This window comes from Mobula birostris, unplaced genomic scaffold (genome assembly GCF_030028105.1).
Source record: "Mobula birostris isolate sMobBir1 unplaced genomic scaffold, sMobBir1.hap1 scaffold_517, whole genome shotgun sequence".
NCBI classification, from domain to species: Eukaryota; Metazoa; Chordata; class Chondrichthyes; order Myliobatiformes; family Myliobatidae; genus Mobula; species Mobula birostris.
The window spans coordinates 151,672-179,185 of record NW_027278254.1 but is presented as its reverse complement, the minus strand read 5'-3'; the positions used below and the strand labels follow the sequence as shown (position 1 = coordinate 179,185).

At 57.2% G+C, this 27,514-nt stretch overlaps 1 protein-coding gene across 1 annotated transcript in view; it reads left to right on the top strand.

Annotated features, from left to right (window-relative positions):
* The first annotated feature begins 4,383 nt into the window (after positions 1-4,383).
* LOC140193348 (uncharacterized) overlaps positions 4,384-27,514 on the top strand; it is a 74,150-nt gene continuing 51,019 nt past the window's right edge. Inside the window, exon 1 of the mRNA XM_072250675.1 lies at positions 4,384-4,731. Within this exon, the coding sequence (XP_072106776.1) occupies positions 4,674-4,731 (58 nt within the window). The 5' untranslated portion in view covers positions 4,384-4,673. The remainder of the gene's footprint in view (positions 4,732-27,514) is intronic.

Genomic DNA, 27,514 nt, shown 5'->3' with positions numbered 1-27,514 from the left:
CTATCTCCATCTCTCACGTACTCTCTATCTATCTATCTCCATCTCTCACGTACTCTCTATCTATCTATCTCCATCTCTCACGTACTCTGTCTGTCTCTCTCTCTATCTATCTATTTCCATCTCTCACGTACTCTCTATCTATCTATCTCCATCTCTCGTGTACTCTCTATCTATCTATCTCCATCTCTCACGTACTCTGTCTGTCTCTCTCTCTATCTATCTATTTCCATCTCTCACGTACTTTCTATCTATCTATCTCCATCTCTCATGTACTCTGTCTGTCTCTCTCTCTCTCTATCTATTTCCATCTCGCACATACTCTCTCTCTTTCTCTCTCTCTCTCTCTTGCTCTCTCTGTCTATCTCCCCCACACTTCCTCCCTTACTTCCCTGTCACATGCTCCTTGCTCCCCGTTGCTATATCTTTCATCCAAACACCCCTCTATTACCCCCACCCTCCCCTCACCTCGCTCACTGTACCTTGTCTCTCTCTATTACCCCCTCCCTCCCCTCCCCTCCCTCACTATACCTTGTCTCTCTCTATTACCCCCTCCTCCCCTCACCTCGCTCACTGTACCTTGTCTCTCTCTATTACCCCCTCCCTCACTATACCTTGTCTCTCTCTATTACCCCCTCCCTCCCCTCCCCTCTCTGACTGTACCTTGTCTCTCTCTATTACCCCCTCCCTCCCCTCCCCTTCCTCACTATACATTGTCTCTCTCTATTATCCCCTCCCTCCCCTCCCCTCTCTGACTGTACCTTGTCTCTCACTATTACCCCTCCCTCCTCTCCCCTCTCTCACTATACCTTGTCTCTCCCTATTACCCTCTCCCTCCCCTTCCCTCTCTAACTGTACCTTGTCTCTCACTATTACCCCATCCCTCCCCTCCCCTCTCTGACTGTACCTTGTCTCTCACTATTACCCCTTCCCTCCCCTCCCCTCTCTGACTGTGCCTTGTCTCTCACTATTACCCCCTCCCTCCCCTCACCTTGCTCACTGTACCTTGTCTCTCACTATTACCCCCTCCCTCCCCTCCCCTCTCTGACTGTACCTTGTCTGTCTCTATTACCCCCTCCTTCCCCTCCCCTCTCTGACTGTACCTTGTCTCTCTCTATTACCCCCTCCTTCCCCTCCCCTCTCTGACTGTACCTTGTCTCTCTCTATTACCCCCTCCCTCCCCTCCCCTCTCTCACTATACCTTGTCCCTCTCTATTACCCCTTCCCTCCCCTCCCCTCTCTCACTATACCTTGTCTCTCTCTATTACCCCCTCCCTCCCCTCCCCTCTCTGACTGTACCTTGTCTCTCTCTATTACCCGCTTCCTCCCCTCCCCTCTCTGACTGTACCTTGTTCTCTCACTATTAACCCCTCACTCCCCTCCCCTCGCTCACTGTACTTTGTCTCTCTCTATTAACCCCTCCTTCCCCTCCCCTCTCTGACTGTACCTTGTCTGTCTCTATTACCCCCTCCTTCCCCTCCCCTCTCTGACTGTACCTTGTCTCTCTCTATTACCCCCTCCTTCCCCTCCCCTCTCTGACTGTACCTTGTCTCTCTCTATTACCCCCTCCCTCCCCTCCCCTCTCTCACTATACCTTGTCCCTCTCTATTACCCCTTCCCTCCCCTCCCCTCTCTCACTATACCTTGTCTCTCTCTATTACCCCCTCCCTCCCCTCCCCTCTCTGACTGTACCTTGTCTCTCTCTATTACCCGCTTCCTCCCCTCCCCTCTCTGACTGTACCTTGTTCTCTCACTATTAACCCCTCACTCCCCTCCCCTCGCTCACTGTACTTTGTCTCTCTCTATTAACCCCTCCTTCCCCTCCCCTCTCTGACTGTACCTTGTCTGTCTCTATTACCCCCTCCCTCCCCTCCCCTCGCTCACTGTACCTTGTCTCTCTCTGTTAGCCCCCTCCCTCCCCTCCCCTCGTTTACTGTACCTTGTCTCTCACTATTAACCCCTCCTTCCCCTCCCCTTGCTCACTGTACCTTGTCTCTCTCTATTACCCCCTCCCTCCCCTCCCCTCTCTCACTGTACCTTGTTCTCTATTACCCCCTCCCTCCCCTCCCCTCTCTCACTGTACCTTGTCTCTCTCTATTACCCCCTCCCTCCCATCCCCTCGCTCACTGTCCCTTGTCTCTCTCTATTACCCCTTCCCTCCCCTCCCCTCGGTCACTATACCTTGTCCCTCTCTATTACCCCTTCCCTCCCCTCCCCTCTCTCACTATACCTTGTCTCTCTCTATTACCCCCTCCCTCCCCTGCCCTCTCTGACTGTACCTTGTCTCTCTCTATTACCCGCTTCCTCCCCTCCCCTCTCTGACTGTACCTTGTTCTCTCACTATTAACCCCTCACTCCCCTCCCCTCGCTCACTGTACTTTGTCTCTCTCTATTAACCCCTCCTTCCCCTCCCCTCTCTGACTGTACCTTGTCTGTCTCTATTACCCCTTCCCTCCCCTCCCCTCGCTCACTGTACCTTGTCTCTCTCTGTTAGCCCCCTCCCTCCCCTCCCCTCGTTTACTGTACCTTGTCTCTCACTATTAACCCCTCCCTCCCCTCCCCTTGCTCACTGTACCTTGTCTCTCTCTATTACCCCCTCCCTCCCCTCCCCTCTCTCACTGTACCTTGTTCTCTATTACCCCCTCCCTCCCCTCCCCTCTCTCACTGTACCTTGTCTCTCTCTATTACCCCCTCCCTCCCATCCCCTCGCTCACTGTCCCTTGTCTCTCTCTATTACCCCTTCCCTCCCCTCCCCTCGGTCACTATACCTTGTCCCTCTCTATTACCCCTTCCCTCCCCTCCCCTCTCTGACTGTACCTTGTCTCTTTCTATTACCCCGTCCCTCCCCTTCCCCCTCTCACCGTACCTTGTCTCTCTCTATTACCCCCTCCCTCCCCTTCCCTCTCTCACTGTACCTTGTCTCTCTCTATTACCCCCTCCCTCCCATCCCCTCGCTCACTGTCCCTTGTCTCTCTCTATTACCCCTTCCCTCCCCTCCCCTCGGTCACTATACCTTGTCCCTCTCTATTACCCCTTCCCTCCCCTCCCCTCTCTGACTGTACCTTGTCTCTTTCTATTACCCCGTCCCTCCCCTTCCCCCTCTCACCGTACCTTGTCTCTCTCTATTAACCCTTCCCTCTCCTCCCCTCTCTCACTGTATCTTGTTCTCTATTTACCCCCTCCATCCCATCCATCTCCCCTTCCTCACCTTCCTCCTCCTCTAACCTTATCCACCCCTTCTAACTCCTCTGCCCTCCATCATAACCATCTCTCTCTTTCTTCCCAGTCTCCCCTGCCCTTCTCCTCCTCCCCATTACAACCCCTTCACTGCCCCCCATTCTCCCTTCCCTTCAATGCTTACTCCTCTCCCCACTTGCCTCGCTTCTCCCTCTGTTTCGCCTCCATGCACTCTGATCCCCCATCCCATCTTTACCCAATCCCCTCTGCACCCTTTACCCATCCTCTTTCCCTCTCTCCCTCAGCCCTCCACTTCTTCATCACCCTACTCCTGCTCTCACTGCTCCCACTCTTGCCACGCCTCCTCCCTCTCCCCCTCAACCCCCTACCCCACCACCCAACCTCTCTAACCCCCTCCCTTTCTCCATTCCTGCTTTACCAGCACTCCTCTTCACCCACACTTCACTCTTCTCCCTCCTGCCCCCTCGTTCTCCCCACCACACTCTACATTCTCACATCTGTTGCCTCATCTCAGCCCCATTCCTAATGTCCCCCTTCCTTACCCTCCACATATACCCTCCATCTCCAACCTCTCCCCTCCACCCACTCTCCCAATTTACCCTCTCTCCCACACTCCCTCTCTCTCTCCCCCCACTATCTCACACACCCCGTCTCTCTCTCCCCCCACTATCTCCCATATTCCCTCTCTCTCCATCCCACGATCTCCACACTCCCTCTTTCTTTCCTCCCCACTATCTCTCTCACACCCTCTCTCTCTCCATCCCACTATCTGCCACACGCCCTCTCTCCTCCATCCTACTATTTCCCACACTCCCTCTCTTTCTCTCTCCTCCATCCCACTATCTCCCACACTCCCTCTCTCTCTCCACCCTCTCCACTCAACTCTTCTGCACTTTACCCTCTCTACCTGCTCATTCAACCTCCCTCTCTGTATCCCCCCTCTCCCTCACTTCTCCACTGCTCACTCACCCACCCTGCTGCTGCATTTCCACCCCAGCTTACTCCTTCCCTTCACTGTCTCCCGCCGTTTCTCCCTCCCCTTCTCATCATCCCATTCCCACCTCCTTCTCCCCATCTGTACCCCCTCTTGCCTCTCTATCATCTACTCACTCCCCGCCTCTCTCTCCTTCTTCCCCTTTCCTCTCTCCACTCTCTCACCCACTTCTCTTTCCCCCACTCTCTCTTCCCATCTCTCCACCTCTCTATCCCTCTGCCTCTCCTCCCCTCCCTCTGCCTCTCCTTCTATCATTACCTCCCTCCCTCCCCCACCCTAGCACCTCCCTGTGCAGCCCTGGGCTGGGTGTCCGTGGCTTTTATTTTGGCTGTGTACTTGCTGGGCCAGGAAGTCTTGATTCTTGCGGTTTCTTGACCTCTGTGAGCCTCCCTGCCTCTCTCTCTTGCAGTCCACGATCTCTGACCACACACAGCAGTCACAGTTAGCTACCCGCTCTCCTGGGTGCTCACACAGCCAAGAAGCGATGGGTCCAGTGGTGAAGAATGCCTTGGGAGTCGTCATCTTTCTCTCCGTGTGGACTGGTAAGTCAGGCAGTGGGAGGGATGGAGGGAGACAGCGAGGGATAAAAGGAAGCGAGGACATGGGAGACGTGAGAGAGGGAAGGAACGATGTTTTGTGGTCCAAGGGAAGGTTTTTAATTTGGTAGTGTATATGTACAGTCAAATGACAACAAACTTGAACTTGAGATAGGGGAGGGAGAATGGGAGCGAGGGAAAGAGCGAGAGAAGGTGACGGAAGGAACGAGGCAGAGGACAAACTGATACAGAGTGAGAGAGAGGGGCTTTATTTGGTTTAGAGAGAGGGAGAGGAGGTGTGGGAAGGAAGGAAAGAGGGACTGAGAGATGGAGAAAGAGAGAGGGAGAGGAGGTGTGGGAAGGCAGGAAAGAGGGACTGAGAGATGGAACAAGGGTAGAGAGAGAAAGCTGAAAGTCGGAACATGAGGAGGGAAGTCAGGAGAGGGAAGGGCCAAGTGTACTGGGTCTTTAGATAAAGAGAGAGTGGTGCTTCTGAGGGGTGTACTGATGTGGAAGGAGAGCGGCTTGGACATATGATGTCTGTTTCTCTATGTTTTCCGTCTCTCTGGGGTGGGGACAAAGCTCCATGTGCCAGCTCATTCTTGGATACTCCGGCTCCCTAATGACCATCCTCACCAGAGTACATTACCCAGTTTTGTCCTTGTTTACTTCTCTCTTCCCAGATACATCTCTCCACCAAGCCTTCTCATACTGCACCCTGGCCAGCTTTCTCATCCTCACCCACCACACCCCTTCCCACACTTGGTAAATCCATCTCATTCTCAGCTCGCTGAGGAGGTGAGGGTGCAGGTGGAGAGAGTGAACCGTTATCTGAAGCCCTTCGCTGCTCTGGGGCGTCGGTGTCAGTGGCTTGTTGAGGCACTGAATGAAAGGTTGTGAAGTCATGGTGCAGGTTTGATTTGAGTATTGTATGCATTTCTGGTCTCCACACCATGGAGAGGCTTCGGAGAGAGTGCAGAACGGGTTCACCAGGGCGTTGCCCAGATTGGAGAGTACCAGCGATGTGGAAAGGTTGGACAAACTTTGATGTTTTTTTCTGGAGTGCTGGAGACTGAGGGCAGACCTGTTAGAGGTTTATAAAATATTTGAGAGGCATAGACAGAGTAGATGGACAGAGTCCATTTTCCCCAGGGAGGAAATATGAAATATTCAAATGTATAACTTTAAAGCCAGCAGGGGAAGTTCTTCAGAGCAGCGTTTTCTTTCACTTGGAAAGCATTAGGTGTGTGGACTTTTCTGAAGCCAACAGAGTGAGACAGAGTCGCTGTGTGTGTAAGAACATGTAGTCAGGCTGATACGGATATAACAATTCAGGATTCTTTACGTCATTTCCAGTACACAAGTGTAAAGTAGTGGTGGTGGGAGTCTGGAGGGCTGGGTTAGTGGGTGTTTGGGGATAGGATTTTTGAGTCTGGTGGTCCTGGTGTGGATGCTACATAGCCTCCTCCCTGAAGGGAGTGGGACAAACAGTCCATGAGCAGGCTTGGTGGAATCCTTCATGATGTTACTGGCCCTTTTCTGGCAACTTTCTGTAGAGTTCAAAGCAGGTCGGGTTAAAGACCTGCAAAGAGAGACATTCGGCAGGGCAGTGGGCACAGGACATGCAGTGGGACTGGCAGTGGGCATGGGACATGCAGTGGGACTGGCTGCGGGCACGGGACATGCAGTGGGACTGGCTGCGGGCATGGGACATGCAGTGGGACTGGCAGCGGGTACGGGACATGCGGTGGTACTGGCTGCGGGCACGGGACATGCAGTGGGACTGGCAGTGGGGACGGGACATGCAGTGGGTCTGGCTGTGGGCACAGGACATGCAGTGGGACTGGCTGCGGGCACAGGACATGCAGTGGGACTGGCTGCGGGCACGGGACATGCAGTGGGACTGGCTGCACTGCTCTTGGAGAGGCAGAGTACAGGCTCGATTGGACAATTAGATTATGAGGACACTCAGTCCTCGTTTATTGTCATTTAGATGACAAAAATGTTCCTCCAGAGTGATATCACAGAAAAAAAAGGACAAACCAAAGACTAACACTGACAAGACCACATAATTATAACATATATTTACAGCAGTACAAAGCAATACCATAATTTGGTAATAAGAGCAGACCATGGGCACGGTAAAAAAAAGTCTCAAGGTTCCAATAGACTCCCGATAGTCCCGATAGCAGTTGGCAAAAGGGAGAAACTCTCCCCGCCATAAACCCCAGGTGCCGACAACTGATGATGCATTGGAAGCACCCGACCACAGCCGACTCTGAGTCCGTCCGAAAACTTCGAGCCTCCAACCAGCCCTCCAACACTGAGCACTGAGCACCATCTCTGCTGAGCACTTCGACCCCACCCCGGCTGCTGAGCAACAAGCAAAGCCGAGGGCTCGGGGCCTTCCTCTCCGAAGATTCTGGATCACACAGTAGCAGCAGCAGCGAAGAAGGCAGTTCAGAAGTTTCTCCAGATGTTCCTTGGAGCTCCCTCAGTACTACCTCTCCCTCAGTACTACCTCTCCCTCAGTACTACCTCTCCCTCAGTACTGCCTCTCCCTCAGTGTGAAGCTCCCTCAGTTCTGACTCTCCCTCAGTGTGGAGCTCCCTCAGTACTGCCTCTCCCTCAGCGTTGTGCTCCCTCAGTACTGCCTCTCCCTCAGTGTGTGCTCCCTCAGTGTGAAGCTCCCTCAGTTCTGACTCTCCCTCAGTACTGCCTCTTCCTCCATGTGGTGCTCCCTCAGTATTGTTCCTCCAGCACTGTGGAACTCCCAGTGTAATGTTCCCTCAGTGTGGTGCTCCCTCAGTACTGCCTCTCCCTCAGTGTGGTGCTCCCTCAGTTCTGTCTCTCCCTCAGTGTGGAGCTCCCTCATTACTGCCACTCCCTCAGCGTTGTGCTCTCTCAGTACTGCCTCTCCCTCAGTGTGTGCTCCCTCAGTGTAAAGCTCCCTCAGTTCTGCCTCTCCCTCAGTGTGGTGCTCCCTCATTAATGCCTCTCCTTCAGCATTGTGCTCCCTCAGTACTGCCTCTCCCTCAGTGAAGTGCTCCATCAGAACTGCTTCTCTGTCACTCTGGTGCTCCCTCACTAATGCTCCTCCCTCAGTGTGAAGCTCCCTCAGTGTGAAGCTCCCTCAGTACTGCCTCTTCCTCAGTGTGGTACTCCCTCATAACTGCCTCTCCCTTAGCATTGTGCTCCCTTAGTACTGCCTCTCCCTCAGTGTGAAGCTCCCTCAGTTCTGACTCTCCCTCAGTACTGCCTCTCCCTCAGCGTTGTGCTCCCTCAGTACTGCCTCTCCCTCAGTGTGTGCTCCCTCAGTGTGAAGCTCCCTCAGTTCTGACTCTCCCTCAGTACTGCCTCTTCCTCCATGTGGTGCTCCCTCAGTATTGTTCCTCCAGCACTGTGGAACTCCCAGTGTAATGTTCCCTCAGTGTGGTGCTCCCACAGTACTGCCTCTCCCTCAGTGTGGTGCTCCCTCAGTTCTGTCTCTCCCTCAGTGTGGAGCTCCCTCATTACTGCCTCTCCCTCAGTGTGTGCTCCCTCAGTGTAAAGCTCCCTCAGTTCTGCCTCTCCCTCAGTGTGGTGCTCCCTCATTAATGCCTCTCCCTCAGCATTGTGCTCCCTCAGTACTGCCTCTCCCTCAGTGAAGTGCTCCATCAGAACTGCCTCTCTGTCACTCTGGTGCTTCCTCACTAATGCTCCTCCCTCAGTGTGAAGCTCCCTCAGTACTGCCTCTTCCTCAGTGTGGTACTCCCTCATAACTGCCTCTCCCTTAGCATTGTGCTCCCTTAGTACTGCCTCTCCCTCAGTGTGAAGCTCCCTCAGTTCTGACTCTCCCTCAGTGTGGAGCTCCCTCAGTACTGCCTCTCCCTCAGTGTGATGCTCTCTCAGTTCTGCCTCTACCTCAGTGTAATGCTCCCTCAGTACTGCCTCTCCCTCCATGTGGTGCTCCCTCAGTATTGTTCCTCCAGCACTGTGGAACTCCCAGTGTAATGCTCCCTCGTGCGGTGCTCCCTCAGTACTGCCTCTCCTTCAGTCTGGTGCTCCCTCAGTGTGAAGCTCCCTCAGTTCTGCCTCCCCCTCAGTGTGGTGCTCCCTCAGTTCTGCCTCTCCCTCAGTGTGGAGCTCCCTCATTACTGCCTCTCCCTCAGCATTGTGCTCCCTCAGTATTGCCTCTCCCTCAGTGTGTGCTCCTTCAGTGTAAAGCTCCCTCAGTTCTGCCTCTCCCTCAGTGTGGTACTTCCTCATTACTGCCTCTCCCTCAGTGTGTGCTCCCTCAGTACTGCCTCTCCCTCAATGTGTGATCCCTCAGTGTGAAGCTCCCTCAGTTCTGCCTCTCCCTCAGTGTGGTGCTCCCTCAGTACTGCCTCTCCCTCAGTGTGTGCTCCCTCAGTACTGCCTCTCCCTCAGTGTGTGCTCCCTCAGTACTGCCTCTCCCTCAGTGTGTGCTCCCTCAGTACTGCCTCTCCCTCAGTGTGTGCTCCCTCAGTGTGAAGCTCCCTCAGTACTGCCTCTCCCACAGTGTGGTGCTCCTTCAGTACTGCCTCTCTGTCATTCTGGTGTTCCCTCACTAATGCTCCTCCCTTAGTGTGAAGCCCCCTCAGTATGGTGCTCCCTCAGTGTGAAGCTCCCTCAGTGCGGTACTCCCTCATTACTGCCTCACCCTCAGCATTGTACTCCCTCAGAACTGCCTCTCCCTCAGTGTGAAGCTCCCTCAGTTCTGCCTCTCCCTCAGTGTGGTATTCCCTCATTACTGCCTCTCCCTCAGTGTTGTGCTCCCTTAGTACTGCCTCACTCTCAGTGTGGAGCTCCCTCATTACTGCCTCTCCCTCAGTGTGGTACTCCCTCATTACTGCCTCTCCCTCAGTGTTGTGCTCCCTTAGTACTGCCTCACTCTCAGTGTGGAGCTCCCTCATTACTGCCTCTCCCTCAGTATGGTACTCCCTCATTACTGCCTCTCCCTTAGCATTGTGCTCCCTCAGTACTGCCTCTCCCTCAGTGTGGAACTCCCTCATTACTGCCTCACCCTCAGCATTGTACTCCCTCAGAACTGCCTCTCCCTCAGTGTGGTGCTCCCTCAGTGTGGAGTTCCCCCAGTACTGCCTCTCCCTCAGTGTGAAGCTCCCTCAGTTCTGCCTCTCCCTCAGTGTGATACTCTCTCAGTTCTGCCTCTCCCTCAGTGAAGTGCTCTCTCAGTACTACCTGTCCCTCAGTGTACTGCTCCCTCAGTACTGCCTCTTCCTCCATGTGGTGCTCCCTCAGTATTGTTCCTCCAGCACTGTGGAGCTCCCAGTGTAATGCTCCCTCAGTGTGGTGCTCCCTCAGATCTGCCTCTCCCTCAGTGTGGAGCTCCCTCAGTACCTCCTCTCCCTCAGTGTGAAGCTCCCTCAGTTCTGCCTCTCCCTCAGTGTGGTGCTCCCTCAGTTCTGCCTCTCGCATATTGTGGCAGTCTCTCAGGATTCCCACTCACACAATGGGTTGCTCCCTCACTACCTCACCTTACAGAGTGTGCCTTTCTCATTTTTCCACATCATTTCCCATCTACCCTGTCCTTATCCATGTACTTGCCCTGTCTATGTACCCCTTCTCACCTCCCCACATGCTCCCACTGTCCACTTGGCCACTGAGCACAGGAACCTGGACTCGCATCCAGCTCAGCAGAGACTGTGAACCATTGTGCCTGAACGGCAGATCCTGCCGTACTCTTGATGGGTTCCCAGCAGCTCTCTATAATCGAACTCTCTGTGTCCTGTCTGCAGCCACACCGGCTGGTTTCTCCTCCAGCATCTGCTTCACCAGTGACTCTGAGAAGTGACATCAAATCATTTCCCTTCTCTCTCATCTGAAAAGAGATCTGTAAAATATTTGTCCACGACAGTGAGGCATTCCCGATTGTCTGAAATGGAACTAGCGTTCTCCACAATGGACTAGATAGTCTTGGCTGCTGCCCACAGCCCATGTTTCCAGGCTCCAGGGTAGAATCCAGAGTTGTACTCCATGAACAGAATTAGAAATTTGACGTACATTTACTATCAAAGTGTGTCTGTAGTATAAAACCCTGAGATTCGTCTTCCCCACAGACAGCCATGAAACAAAGTAAACCATTCAAAGAAAACCATCCAACACCCAGCGTGCAAAAATACAAATCGCAGAAACTGCAACAAGAAAAAACGAGCAAAAGCACAAAACTGAAAGAGCAGAATTAGACCATTGAGTTTGCTCTGCCATTCCATCATGGCTGATTTAATTTCCCTCTTGACCCAATTCTTCTGCCTTCTCCTTGTTACCTTCGACACCTGACGAATCAAAACCTATCAACCTCTGCTTTACATCTACTCGATGATTTGGCTTCCACAGAGTCTGTGGTAATGAATTCCATAGATTCACCACCGTCTCGTGAAGGAAATTCTCCCTCTACTTTATTCTAAAGTGACATCCCGCTATTCTGAGGGAGCAGATTTAACACAGGGAGTGGGAGGGAAAGCAGGAGAAGTGTGTGGAGGAGATCGAGCACGACCAGGGTAAATGTGGGGAGCAGACAGCAGGAGTGGGAACTGTAGGAGAAACGTGAGGGGGCGAGGCAGCATCGGAGGCTCAGACTGCGGGTGTGAAATATGCACATCGGCCAGGAAGCATCTGGTGGGTACAGGGATGGTTAACACTTCAGGTGTGTGACTTTTCCCTGTACTCCCTGTGGATAACAATGTCTCTGCACAAAACCAACATTTCCTGTCAGCACAGACTCTCTGTATACATCGCATCACAGTCATTCCTGTGACTGAGACACGGGGCAGAGAGAGAGAACGTGTGAGTGAGTGAGTGTGAGAGTGAGTGCGATGGAGTGTGAGAGAAGCGAGAGAGAGAGAGTGTAAGATTAAGTGTGATAGAGTGAGTGTGATGGAGTGTGAGAGAGTGAATGTTATTGATAATGAGAGAGTGAGTGAGATGAAATGTGAGCGAGCGAGCGTGATGGAGTGTGAGAGAGGCCAGAGAGAGAGTGTGAGAGAATGTTAGGGAGAGAGAGTGTGAGAGTTTGTGAGTAAGGACAGAGACTGACAGTGTGAGATGGCACAAGGAAAGAGGGAGAGAGAGTGTGAGAGGAGTTGTGAGAGAGAACGAGGGAGAGCAGAGAGAGATTGTCAGACTGAAGGACAGAGAGCAGAGAGAGGTTTGTGAAATGGTGTGAGAATGTGAGAGATAGATGGAGTAAGAACATGTGTGAGAAAGGACAGAGAGAGTAAGTGTGAGAGGGCACAGGGAGGGACGGAGAATACATGAGGGAAAGAGAGAATGTGAGAGGGAGGGAGAGAGAGTGTGAGAGTGGGAGAGGGAGTGAGTGTGAAAGAGGGTGACAGTGAGAGAGGGCAGAGGGAGGGAGTGGGGAGGGCAGAGAGGGAGACGGAGAGCATTGGGCTGAAAGAGATGTGAATCGAAGTTCTCATTTTGAGTTTCGATTGTGAAGTCAGCATTTTTGGAAACGCTCATGTCATGTACCAGTGATTAAAAAAGCAACTCAGCATTAGGACTTCCCCATAAATAAATTAGTCAGACACCTCACTCATGGAATGTTTCCTGTATGCCGATAGACATTCTTCACTATCACTCAATTACACCTCCTCCCACAGCTAGCGACACTCTCCCCATCACTGACTCTCCCCACAGACACTTTCCCATCACTGACTCTCCCCACCCACTGAATCCCCTCCCACATTCACAGACACTCTCCCCATCACCGACTCTCCCTACCCACTGAATCCCCATCCACACCCCACGGACACTCTCCCCATCACCGACTCTCCCCACCCACAGTCACAGACACTCTACCCAGCACTGACTCTCCCCACCCACTGAATCCCCTCACACACCACACGGACACTCTCCCCAACACTGACTCTCCCCACGGACACTCTCCCCATCACCGACTCTCCCCACCCACTGAATCCCCATCCACACCCACGGACACCCTCCCCCATTACCGACTCTCCTCATGGACACTCTCCCCCATCACCGACTCTCCCCACAGACACTCTCCCCATCACCGACTCTCCCCACCCACAGTCACAGACACTATACCCAGCACTGACTCTCCCCACCCACTTAATCACCTCACACACCACACGGACACTCTCCTCAACACTGACTCTCCCCACGGACACTCTCCCCATCACCGACTTTCCCCACAGACACTCTCCCCATCACCGACTCTCCCACCCACTGAATCCCCTTCCATACCGCACGGACACTCTCCCCATCACTGACACTCCCCACGGACACTCTCCCCAGCACCAACTCTCCCCACGGACACTTTCCCATCACTGACTCTCCCCACCCACTGAATCCCTTCCGACATTCATAGACACTCTCCCCCATCACCGACTCTCCCCACCCACTGAATCCCCTCCCACAGTCACAGACAATCTCCCCATCACTGACTCTCCCCACCCACTGAATCCCCTCCCACATTCACAGACACTCTCCCCATCACTGACTCTCCCCATGGACACTCTCCCCATCACCAACTCTCCCCACGGACACTTTCCCATCACTGACTCTCCCCACCCACTGAATCCCCTCCCACATTCATAGACACTCTCCCACATCACCGACTCTCCCCACCCACTGAATCCCCTCCCACAGTCACAGACAATCTCCCCATCACCGACTCTCCCCATCCACTGAATCCCCATCCACACCCCAGGGACACTCTCCCCTATCACTGACTCTCCCCACGGACACTCTCCCCATCACTGACTCTCCCCACAGACAATCTCCCCATCACTGACTCTCCCCACCCACTGAATCCCCTCCCACAGTCACAGACAATCTCCCCATCACTGACTCTCCCCACAGACAATCTCCCCATCACTGACTCTCCCCACCCACTGAATCCCCTCCCACATTCACAGACACTCTCCCCCATCACCGACACTCCCCACCCACTGAATCCCCTCACACACCCTACGGACACTCTCTCCAACACTGACTCTCCCGACGGACACTCTCCCCATCACCGACTCTCCCCATGGACACTCTCCCCAGTACCGACTCTCCCCATGGACACTCTTCCCCATCACCGACTCTCCCCACAGATATTGTCCCCATCACCGACTCTCCCCACCCACTGAATCCCCATCCACACCCCAGGGACACTCTCCCCTATCACTGACTCAGCCCACGGACACTCTCCCCATCACTGACTCTCCCCACAGACAATCTCCCCATCACTGACTCTCCCCACCCACTGAATCCCCTCCCACAGTCACAGACAATCTCCCCATCACTGACTCTCCCCACAGACAATCTCCCCATCACTGACTCTCCCCACCCACTGAATCCCCACCCACAGTCACAGACACTCTACCCAGCACTGACTCTGCCCACCCACTGAATCCCCTCACACCACCACACGGACACTCTCCCCAACACTGACTCTCCCCACGGACACTCTCCCCATCACCGACTCTCCCCACGGACACCCTCCCCCATTACCGACTCTCCCCATGGACACTCTCCCCCATCACCAACTCTCCCCACAGACACTCTCCCCATCACCGATTCTCCCCACCCACAGTCACAGACACTCTACCCAGCACTGACTCTCCCCATCCACTGAATCCCCTCACACACCCCACGGACACTCTCCCCATCACCGACTCTCCCCACCCACTGAATCCCCTCCCACACCCCACGGACACTCTCCCCATCACTGACTCTCCCCACGGACACTCTCCCCATCACTTACACTCCCCACCCCCTGAATCCCCTCACACACCCCACGGACACTTTCCCCATCACCGACTCTCCCCAAAGACACACTCCCCATCACCGACTCTCCCCACGGACGCTCTCCTCATCACCGACTCTCCCCACGGACACTTTCCCCATCACCGACTCTCCCCACGGACACTCTCTCCATCACCGACTCTCCCCACAGACACACTCCCCATCACCGACTCTCCCCACAGACGCTCTCCCCATCACTGACTCTCCCCACCCCCTGAATACCCTCACACACCCCACGGACACTCCACCCCATCACCGACTCTCCCCACCCACTGAATCCCCATCCACACCCCAGGGACACTCTCCCCATCACCTACTCTCCCCACGGACACTCTCCCCATCACTGACTCTCCCCACAGACACTCTCCCCATCACCGACTCTCCCCACGGACACTCTCCCCATCACCAAATCTCCCCACCCCCTGAATCCCCTCACACACCCCACGGACACTTTCCCCATCACCGACTCTCCCCAAAGACACACTCCCCATCACCGACTCTCCCCACAGACGCTCTCCCCATCACTGACTCTCCCCACCCCCTGAATACCCTCACACACCCCACGGACACTCCCCCCAACACTGACTCTCCCCACGAACACTCTCCCCATCACTGACTCCCCCCCATCACTCACTCTCCCCACAGAAACTCCCCCCCATCACTGATGCTCCCCACAGAAACTCCACCCCATCACCGACTCTCCCCACGGACACTCCACCCCATCACCGACTCTCCCCAACCACTGAATCCCCATCCACACCCCAGGGACACTCTCCCCATCACCGACTCTCCCCACCCACTGAATCCCCTCCCACATTCACAGACACTCTCCCCCATCACCGACACTCCCCACCCACTGAATCCCCTCACACACCACACGGACACTCTCTCCAACACTGACTCTCCCGACGGACACTCTCCCCATCACCGACTCTCCCCACCCACTGAATCCCCATCCACACCCCACGGACACTCTCCCCATCACCGACTCTCCCCACCCACAGTCACAGACACTCTACCCAGCACTGACTCTGCCCACCCACTGAATCCCCTCACACCACCACACGGACACTCTCCCCAACACTGACTCTCCCCACGGACACTCTCCCCATCACCGACTCTCCCCACGGACACCCTCCCCCATTACCGACTCTCCCCATGGACACTCTCCCCATCACCGATTCTCCCCACCCACAGTCACAGACACTCTACCCAGCACTGACTCTCCCCATCCACTGAATCCCCTCACACACACCACGGACACTCTCCCCATCACCGACTCTCCCCACGGACACCCTTCCCCATCACCAACTCTCCCCACGGACACTCTCCCCATCACCAACTCTCCCCACCCACTGAATCCCCTCACACACCCCACGGACACTTTCCCCATCACCAACTCTCCCCAAAGACACACTCCCCATCACCGACTCTCCCCACGGACGCTCTCCTCATCACCGACTCTCCCCACGGACACTTTCCCCATCACCGACTCTCCCCACGGACACTCTCTCCATCACCGACTCTCCCCACAGACACACTCCCCATCACCAACTCTCCCCACAGACGCTCTCCCCATCACTGACTCTCCCCACCCCCTGAATCCCCTCACACACCCCACGGACACTCCACCCCATCACCGACTCTCCCCACCCACTGAATCCCCATCCACACCCCAGGGACACTCTCCCCATCACCTACTCTCCCCACGGACACTCTCCCCATCACTGACTCTCCCCACAGACACTCTCCCCATCACCGACTCTCCCCACGGACACTCTCCCCATCACCAAATCTCCCCACCCCCTGAATCCCCTCACACACCCCACGGACACTTTCCCCATCACCGACTCTCCCCAAAGACACACTCCCCATCACCGACTCTCCCCACAGACGCTCTCCCCATCACTGACTCTCCCCACCCCCTGAATACCCTCACACACCCCACGGACACTCCCCCCAACACTGACTCTCCCCACGAACACTCTCCCCATCACTGACTCCCCCCCATCACTCACTCTCCCCACAGAAACTCCCCCCCATCACTGATGCTCCCCACAGAAACTCCACCCCATCACCGACTCTCCCCACGGACACTCCACCCCATCACCGACTCTCCCCAACCACTGAATCCCCATCCACACCCCAGGGACACTCTCCCCATCACCGACTCTCCCCACCCACTGAATCCCCTCCCACATTCACAGACACTCTCCCCCATCACCGACACTCCCCACCCACTGAATCCCCTCACACACCACACGGACACTCTCTCCAACACTGACTCTCCCGACGGACACTCTCCCCATCACCGACTCTCCCCACCCACTGAATCCCCATCCACACCCCACGGACACTCTCCCCATCACCGACTCTCCCCACCCACAGTCACAGACACTCTCCCCATCACTGACTCTCCCCACCCCCTGAATCCCCTCACACACCCCACGGACACTCCTCCCAACACTGACTCTCCCCACGAACACTCTCCCCACAGAAACTCCCCCCAATCACTGATGCTCCCCACAGAAACTCCACCCCATCACCGACTCTCCCCACGGACACTCCACCCCATCACCGACTCTCCCCACCCACTGAATCCCCATCCACACCCCAGGGACACTCTCCCCATCACCTACTCTCCCCACGGACACTCTCCCCATCACTGACTCTCCCCACAGACATTCTCCCCATCACCGACTCTCCCCACGGACACTCTCCCCATCACCAAATCTCCCCACCCCCTGAATCCCCTCACACACCCCACGGACACTTTCCCCATCACCGACTCTCCCCAAAGACACACTCCCCATCACCGACTCTCCACACGGACGCTCTCCCCATCACCGACTCTCCCCACGGACACTCTCTCCATCACCGACTCTCCCCACAGACACACTCCCCATCACCGACTCTCCCCACAGACGCTCTCCCCATCACTGACTCTCCCCACCCCCTGAATCCCCTCACACACCCCACGGACACTCCCCCCAACACTGACTCTCCCCACGAACACTCTCCCCATCACTGACTCCCCCCCATCACTCACTCTCCCCACAGAAACTCCCCCCCATCACTGATGCTCCCCACAGAAACTCCACCCCATCACCGACTATCCCCACAGACACTCCACCCCATCACCGACTCTCCCCACCCACTGAATCCCCATCCACACCCCAGGGACACTCTCCCCATCACTTACTCTCCCCACAGACATTCTCCCCATCACCGACTCTCCCCACGGACACTCTCCCCATCACCAAATCTCCCCACCCCCTGAATCCCCTCACACACCCCACGGACACTTTCCCCATCACCGACTCTCCCCAAAGACACACTCCCCATCACCGACTCTCCACACGGACGCTCTCCCCATCACCGACTCTCCCCACGGACACTCTCTCCATCACCGACTCTCCCCACAGACGCTCTCCCCATCACTGACTCTCCCCACCCCCTGAATCCCCTCACACACCCCACGGACACTCCCCCCAACACTGACTCTCCCCACGAACACGCTCCCCATCACTGACTCCCCCCCATCACTCACTCTCCCCACAGAAACTCCCCCCCATCACCGACTCTCCCCACGGACACTCCACCCCATCACCGACTCTCCCCACCCACTGAATCCCCATCCACACCCCAGGGACACTCTCCCCATCACTGACTCTCCCCACAGACACTCTCCCCATCACCGACTCTCCCCACCCACTGAATACCCTCCCACATTCACAGACACTCTCCCCCATCACCGACACTCCCCACCCACTGAATCCCCTCACACACCACACGGACACTCTCTCCAACACTGACTCTCCCGACGGACACTCTCCCCATCACCGACTCTCCCCATGGACACTCTCCCCAGTACCGACTCTCCCCATGGACACTCTTCCCCATCACCGACTCTCCCCACAGATATTGTCCCCATCACCGACTCTCCCCACCCACTGAATCCCCATCCACACCCCACGGACACTCTCCCCATCACCGACTCTCCCCACCCACAGTCACAGACACTCTACCCAGCACTGACTCTGCCCACCCACTGAATCCCCTCACACACCACACGGACACTCTCCCCAACTCTGACTCTCCCCACGGACACTCTCCCCATCACCGACACTCCCCACAGACACACTCCCCATCACCGACTCTCCCCACAGACGCTCTCCCCATCACTGACTCTCCCCACCCCCTGAATCCCTCACACACCCCACGGACACTCCCCCCAACACTGACTCTCCCCACGAACACTCTCCCCATCACTGACTCCCCCCATCACTCACTCTCCCCACAGAAACTCCCCCCCATCACTGATGCTCCCCACAGAAACTCCACCCCATCACCGACTCTCCCCACGGACACTCCACCCCATCACCGACTCTCCCCACCCACTGAATCCCCATCCACACCCCAGGGACACTCTCCCCATCACCTACTCTCCCCATCATTGACTCTCCCCACAGACACTCTCCCCACCCACTGAATCCCCTCCCACATTCACAGACACTCTCCCCCATCACCGACACTCCCCACCCACTGAATCCCCTCACACACCCCACGGACACTCTCTCCAACACCGACTCTCCCGACGGACACTCTCCCCATCACCGACTCTCCCCACGGACGCTCTCCTCATCACCGACTCTCCCCACGGACACTTTCCCCATCACCGACTCTCCCCACGGACACTCTCTCCATCACCGACTCTCCCCACAGACACACTCCCCATCACCGACTCTCCCCACAGACGCTCTCCCCATCACTGACTCTCCCCACCCCCTGAATCCCTCACACACCCCACGGACACTCCCCCCAACACTGACTCTCCCCACGAACACTCTCCCCATCACTGACTCCCCCCCATCACTCACTCTCCCCACAGAAACTCCCCCCCATCACTGATGCTCCCCACAGAAACTCCACCCCATCACCGACTCTTCCCACCCACTGAATCCCCATCCACACCCCAGGGACACTCTCCCCATCACCTACTCTCCCCATGGACACTCTCCCCATCATTGACTCTCCCCACAGACACTCTCCCCACCCACTGAATCCCCTCCCACATTCACAGACACTCTCCCCCATCACTGACACTCCCCACCCACTGAATCCCCTCACACACCCCACGGACACTCTCTCCAACACTGATTCTCCCGATGGACACTCTCCCCATCACCGACTCTCCCCAGTACCGACTCTCCCCATGGACACTCTTCCCCATCACCGACTCTCCCCACAGATATTGTCCCCATCACCGACTCTCCCCACCCACTGAATCCCCATCCACACCCCACGGACACTCTCCCCATCACCGACTCTCCCCACCCACAGTCACAGACACTCTACCCAGCACTGACTCTGCCCACCCACTGAATCCCCTCACACCACCACACGGACACTCTCCCCAACACTGACTCTCCCCACGGACACTCTCCCCATCACCGACTCTCCCCACGGACACCCTCCCCCATTACCGACTCTCCCCATGGACACTCCTCCCCATCACCAACTCTCCCCACAGACACTCTCCCCATCACCGATTCTCCCTACCCACAGTCACAGACACTCTACCCAGCACTGACTCTCCCCTCCACTGAATCCCCTCACACACCCCACGGACACTCTCCCCATCACCGACTCTCCCCACGGACACCCTTCCCCATCACCGACTCTCCCCACGGACACTCTCCCCAAAACCAACTCTCCCCACCCACTGAATCCCCTCCCACACCCCACGGACACTCTCCCCATCACTGACTCTCCCCACGGACACTCTCCCCATCACTTACTCTCCCCACCCCCTGAATCCCCTCACACACCCCACGGACACTTTCCCCATCACCGACTCTCCCCAAAGACACACTCCCCATCACCGACTCTCCCCACGGACGCTCTCCTCATCACCGACTCTCCCCACGGACACTTTCCCCATCACTGACTCTCCCCACGGACACTCTCTCCATCACCGACTCTCCCCACAGACACACTCCCCATCACCGACTCTCCCCACAGACGCTCTCCCCATCACTGACTCTCCCCACCCCCTGAATCCCTCACACACCCCACGGACACTCCCCCCAACACTGACTCTCCCCACGAACACTCTCCCCATCACTGACTCCCCCCCATCACTCACTCTCCCCACAGAAACTCCCCCCCATCACTGATGCTCCCCACAGAAACTCCACCCCATCACCGAGTCTCCCCACGGACACTCCACCCCATCACCGACTCTTCCCACCCACTGAATCCCCATCCACACCCCAGGGACACTCTCCCCATCACCTACTCTCCCCACGGACACTCTCCCCATCATTGACTCTCCCCACAGACACTCTCCCCACCCACGGAATCCCCTCCCACATTCACAGACACTCTCCCCCATCACCGACACTCCCCACCCACTGAATCCCCTCACACACCCCACGGACACTCTCTCCAACACCGACTCTCCCGACGGACACTCTCCCCATCACCGACTCTCCCCATGGAAACTCTCCCCAGTACCGACTCTCCCCATGGACACTCTTCCCCATCACCGACTCTCCCCACAGATATTGTCCCCATCACCGACTCTCCCCACCCACTGAATCCCCATCCACACCCCACGGACACTCTCCCCATCACCGACTCTCCCCACTCACAGTCACAGACACTCTACCCAGCACTGACTCTGCCCACCCACTGAATCCCCTCACACACCCCACGGACACTCTCCCCAACACTGACTCTCCCCACGGACACTCTCCCCATCACCGACTCTCCCCACGGACACCCTCCCCCATTACCGACTCTCCCCATGGACACTCTCCCCCATCACCAACTCTCCCCACAGACACTCTCCCCATCACCGATTCTCCCTACCCACAGTCACAGACACTCTACCCAGCACTGACTCTCCCCTCCACTGAATCCCCTCACACACCCCACGGACACTCTCCCCATCACCGACTCTCCCCACGGACACCCTTCCCCATCACCGACTCTCCCCACGGACACTCTCCCCAAAACCAACTCTCCCCACCCACTGAATCCCCTCCCACACCCCACGGACACTCTCCCCATCACTGACTCTCCCCACGGACACTCTCCCCATCACTTACTCTCCCCACCCCCTGAATCCCCTCACACACCCCACGGACACTTTCCCCATCACCGACTCTCCCCAAAGACACACTCCCCATCACCGACTCTCCCCACGGACGCTCTCCTCATCACCGACTCTCCCCACGGACACTTTCCCCATCACTGACTCTCCCCACGGACACTCTCTCCATCACCGACTCTCCCCACAGACACACTCCCCATCACCGACTCTCCCCACAGACGCTCTCCCCATCACTGACTCTCCCCACCCCCTGAATCCCTCACACACCCCACGGACACTCCCCCCAACACTGACTCTCCCCACGAACACTCTCCCCATCACTGACTCCCCCCCATCACTCACTCTCCCCACAGAAACTCCCCCCCATCACTGATGCTCCCCACAGAAACTCCACCCCATCACCGAGTCTCCCCACGGACACTCCACCCCATCACCGACTCTTCCCACCCACTGAATCCCCATCCACACCCCAGGGACACTCTCCCCATCACCTACTCTCCCCACGGACACTCTCCCCATCATTGACTCTCCCCACAGACACTCTCCCCACCCACGGAATCCCCTCCCACATTCACAGACACTCTCCCCCATCACCGACACTCCCCACCCACTGAATCCCCTCACACACCCCACGGACACTCTCTCCAACACCGACTCTCCCGACGGACACTCTCCCCATCACCGACTCTCCCCATGGAAACTCTCCCCAGTACCGACTCTCCCCATGGACACTCTTCCCCATCACCGACTCTCCCCACAGATATTGTCCCCATCACCGACTCTCCCCACCCACTGAATCCCCATCCACACCCCACGGACACTCTCCCCATCACCGACTCTCCCCACTCACAGTCACAGACACTCTACCCAGCACTGACTCTGCCCACCCACTGAATCCCCTCACACACCCCACGGACACTCTCCCCAACACTGACTCTCCCCACGGACACTCTCCCCATCACCGACTCTCCCCACGGACACCCTCCCCCATTACCGACTCTCCCCATGGACACTCTCCCCCATCACCAACTCTCCCCACAGACACTCTCCCCATCACCGATTCTCCCTACCCACAGTCACAGACACTCTACCCAGCACTGACTCTCCCCATCCACTGAATCCCCTCACACACCACACGGACACTCTCCCCATCACCGACTCTCCCCACGGACACCCTTCCCCATCACCGACTCTCCCCACGGACACTCTCCCCAAAACCAACTCTCCCCACCCACTGAATCCCCTCACACACCACACGGACACTCTCTCCAACACTGACTCTCCCGACGGACACTCTCCCCATCACCGACTCTCCCCATGGACACTCTCCCCAGTACCGACTCTCCCCATGGACACTCTTCCCCATCACCGACTCTCCCCACAGATATTGTCCCCATCACCGACTCTCCCCACCCACTGAATCCCCATCCACACCCCACGGACACTCTCCCCATCACCGACTCTCCCCACCCACAGTCACAGACACTCTACCCAGCACTGACTCTGCCCACCCACTGAATCCCCTCACACACCACACGGACACTCTCCCCAACTCTGACTCTCCCCACGGACACTCTCCCCATCACCGACACTCCCCACAGACACACTCCCCATCACCGACTCTCCCCACAGACGCTCTCCCCATCACTGACTCTCCCCACCCCCTGAATCCCTCACACACCCCACGGACACTCCCCCCAACACTGACTCTCCCCACGAACACTCTCCCCATCACTGACTCCCCCCATCACTCACTCTCCCCACAGAAACTCCCCCCCATCACTGATGCTCCCCACAGAAACTCCACCCCATCACCGACTCTCCCCACGGACACTCCACCCCATCACCGACTCTCCCCACCCACTGAATCCCCATCCACACCCCAGGGACACTCTCCCCATCACCTACTCTCCCCATCATTGACTCTCCCCACAGACACTCTCCCCACCCACTGAATCCCCTCCCACATTCACAGACACTCTCCCCCATCACCGACACTCCCCACCCACTGAATCCCCTCACACACCCCACGGACACTCTCTCCAACACCGACTCTCCCGACGGACACTCTCCCCATCACCGACTCTCCCCACGGACGCTCTCCTCATCACCGACTCTCCCCACGGACACTTTCCCCATCACCGACTCTCCCCACGGACACTCTCTCCATCACCGACTCTCCCCACAGACACACTCCCCATCACCGACTCTCCCCACAGACGCTCTCCCCATCACTGACTCTCCCCACCCCCTGAATCCCTCACACACCCCACGGACACTCCCCCCAACACTGACTCTCCCCACGAACACTCTCCCCATCACTGACTCCCCCCCATCACTCACTCTCCCCACAGAAACTCCCCCCCATCACTGATGCTCCCCACAGAAACTCCACCCCATCACCGACTCTTCCCACCCACTGAATCCCCATCCACACCCCAGGGACACTCTCCCCATCACCTACTCTCCCCATGGACACTCTCCCCATCATTGACTCTCCCCACAGACACTCTCCCCACCCACTGAATCCCCTCCCACATTCACAGACACTCTCCCCCATCACTGACACTCCCCACCCACTGAATCCCCTCACACACCCCACGGACACTCTCTCCAACACTGATTCTCCCGATGGACACTCTCCCCATCACCGACTCTCCCCAGTACCGACTCTCCCCATGGACACTCTTCCCCATCACCGACTCTCCCCACAGATATTGTCCCCATCACCGACTCTCCCCACCCACTGAATCCCCATCCACACCCCACGGACACTCTCCCCATCACCGACTCTCCCCACCCACAGTCACAGACACTCTACCCAGCACTGACTCTGCCCACCCACTGAATCCCCTCACACCACCACACGGACACTCTCCCCAACACTGACTCTCCCCACGGACACTCTCCCCATCACCGACTCTCCCCACGGACACCCTCCCCCATTACCGACTCTCCCATGGACACTCCTCCCCATCACCAACTCTCCCCACAGACACTCTCCCCATCACCGATTCTCCCTACCCACAGTCACAGACACTCTACCCAGCACTGACTCTCCCCTCCACTGAATCCCCTCACACACCCCACGGACACTCTCCCCATCACCGACTCTCCCCACGGACACCCTTCCCCATCACCGACTCTCCCCACGGACACTCTCCCCAAAACCAACTCTCCCCACCCACTGAATCCCCTCCCACACCCCACGGACACTCTCCCCATCACTGACTCTCCCCACGGACACTCTCCCCATCACTTACTCTCCCCACCCCCTGAATCCCCTCACACACCCCACGGACACTTTCCCCATCACCGACTCTCCCCAAAGACACACTCCCCATCACCGACTCTCCCCACGGACGCTCTCCTCATCACCGACTCTCCCCACGGACACTTTCCCCATCACTGACTCTCCCCACGGACACTCTCTCCATCACCGACTCTCCCCACAGACACACTCCCCATCACCGACTCTCCCCACAGACGCTCTCCCCATCACTGACTCTCCCCACCCCCTGAATCCCTCACACACCCCACGGACACTCCCCCCAACACTGACTCTCCCCACGAACACTCTCCCCATCACTGACTCCCCCCCATCACTCACTCTCCCCACAGAAACTCCCCCCCATCACTGATGCTCCCCACAGAAACTCCACCCCATCACCGAGTCTCCCCACGGACACTCCACCCCATCACCGACTCTTCCCACCCACTGAATCCCCATCCACACCCCAGGGACACTCTCCCCATCACCTACTCTCCCCACGGACACTCTCCCCATCATTGACTCTCCCCACAGACACTCTCCCCACCCACGGAATCCCCTCCCACATTCACAGACACTCTCCCCCATCACCGACACTCCCCACCCACTGAATCCCCTCACACACCCCACGGACACTCTCTCCAACACCGACTCTCCCGACGGACACTCTCCCCATCACCGACTCTCCCCATGGAAACTCTCCCCAGTACCGACTCTCCCCATGGACACTCTTCCCCATCACCGACTCTCCCCACAGATATTGTCCCCATCACCGACTCTCCCCACCCACTGAATCCCCATCCACACCCCACGGACACTCTCCCCATCACCGACTCTCCCCACTCACAGTCACAGACACTCTACCCAGCACTGACTCTGCCCACCCACTGAATCCCCTCACACACCCCACGGACACTCTCCCCAACACTGACTCTCCCCACGGACACTCTCCCCATCACCGACTCTCCCCACGGACACCCTCCCCCATTACCGACTCTCCCCATGGACACTCTCCCCCATCACCAACTCTCCCCACAGACACTCTCCCCATCACCGATTCTCCCTACCCACAGTCACAGACACTCTACCCAGCACTGACTCTCCCCTCCACTGAATCCCCTCACACACCCCACGGACACTCTCCCCATCACCGACTCTCCCCACGGACACCCTTCCCCATCACCGACTCTCCCCACGGACACTCTCCCCAAAACCAACTCTCCCCACCCACTGAATCCCCTCCCACACCCCACGGACACTCTCCCCATCACTGACTCTCCCCACGGACACTCTCCCCATCACTTACTCTCCCCACCCCCTGAATCCCCTCACACACCCCACGGACACTTTCCCCATCACCGACTCTCCCCAAAGACACACTCCCCATCACCGACTCTCCCCACGGACGCTCTCCTCATCACCGACTCTCCCCACGGACACTTTCCCCATCACTGACTCTCCCCACGGACACTCTCTCCATCACCGACTCTCCCCACAGACACACTCCCCATCACCGACTCTCCCCACAGACGCTCTCCCCATCACTGACTCTCCCCACCCCCTGAATCCCTCACACACCCCACGGACACTCCCCCCACACTGACTCTCCCCACGAACACTCTCCCCATCACTGACTCCCCCCCCATCACTCACTCTCCCCACAGAAACTCCCCCCCATCACTGATGCTCCCCACAGAAACTCCACCCCATCACCGAGTCTCCCCACGGACACTCCACCCCATCACCGACTCTTCCCACCCACTGAATCCCCATCCACACCCCAGGGACACTCTCCCCATCACCTACTCTCCCCACGGACACTCTCCCCATCATTGACTCTCCCCACAGACACTCTCCCCACCCACGGAATCCCCTCCCACATTCACAGACACTCTCCCCCATCACCGACACTCCCCACCCACTGAATCCCCTCACACACCCCACGGACACTCTCTCCAACACCGACTCTCCCGACGGACACTCTCCCCATCACCGACTCTCCCCATGGAAACTCTCCCCAGTACCGACTCTCCCCATGGACACTCTTCCCCATCACCGACTCTCCCCACAGATATTGTCCCCATCACCGACTCTCCCCACCCACTGAATCCCCATCCACACCCCACGGACACTCTCCCCATCACCGACTCTCCCCACTCACAGTCACAGACACTCTACCCAGCACTGACTCTGCCCACCCACTGAATCCCCTCACACACCCCACGGACACTCTCCCCAACACTGACTCTCCCCACGGACACTCTCCCCATCACCGACTCTCCCCACGGACACCCTCCCCCATTACCGACTCTCCCCATGGACACTCTCCCCCATCACCAACTCTCCCCACAGACACTCTCCCCATCACCGATTCTCCCTACCCACAGTCACAGACACTCTACCCAGCACTGACTCTCCCCATCCACTGAATCCCCTCACACACCACACGGACACTCTCCCCATCACCGACTCTCCCCACGGACACCCTTCCCCATCACCGACTCTCCCCACGGACACTCTCCCCAAAACCAACTCTCCCCACCCACTGAATCCCCTCCCACACCCCACGGACACTCTCCCCATCACTGACTCTCCCCACGGACACTCTCCCCATC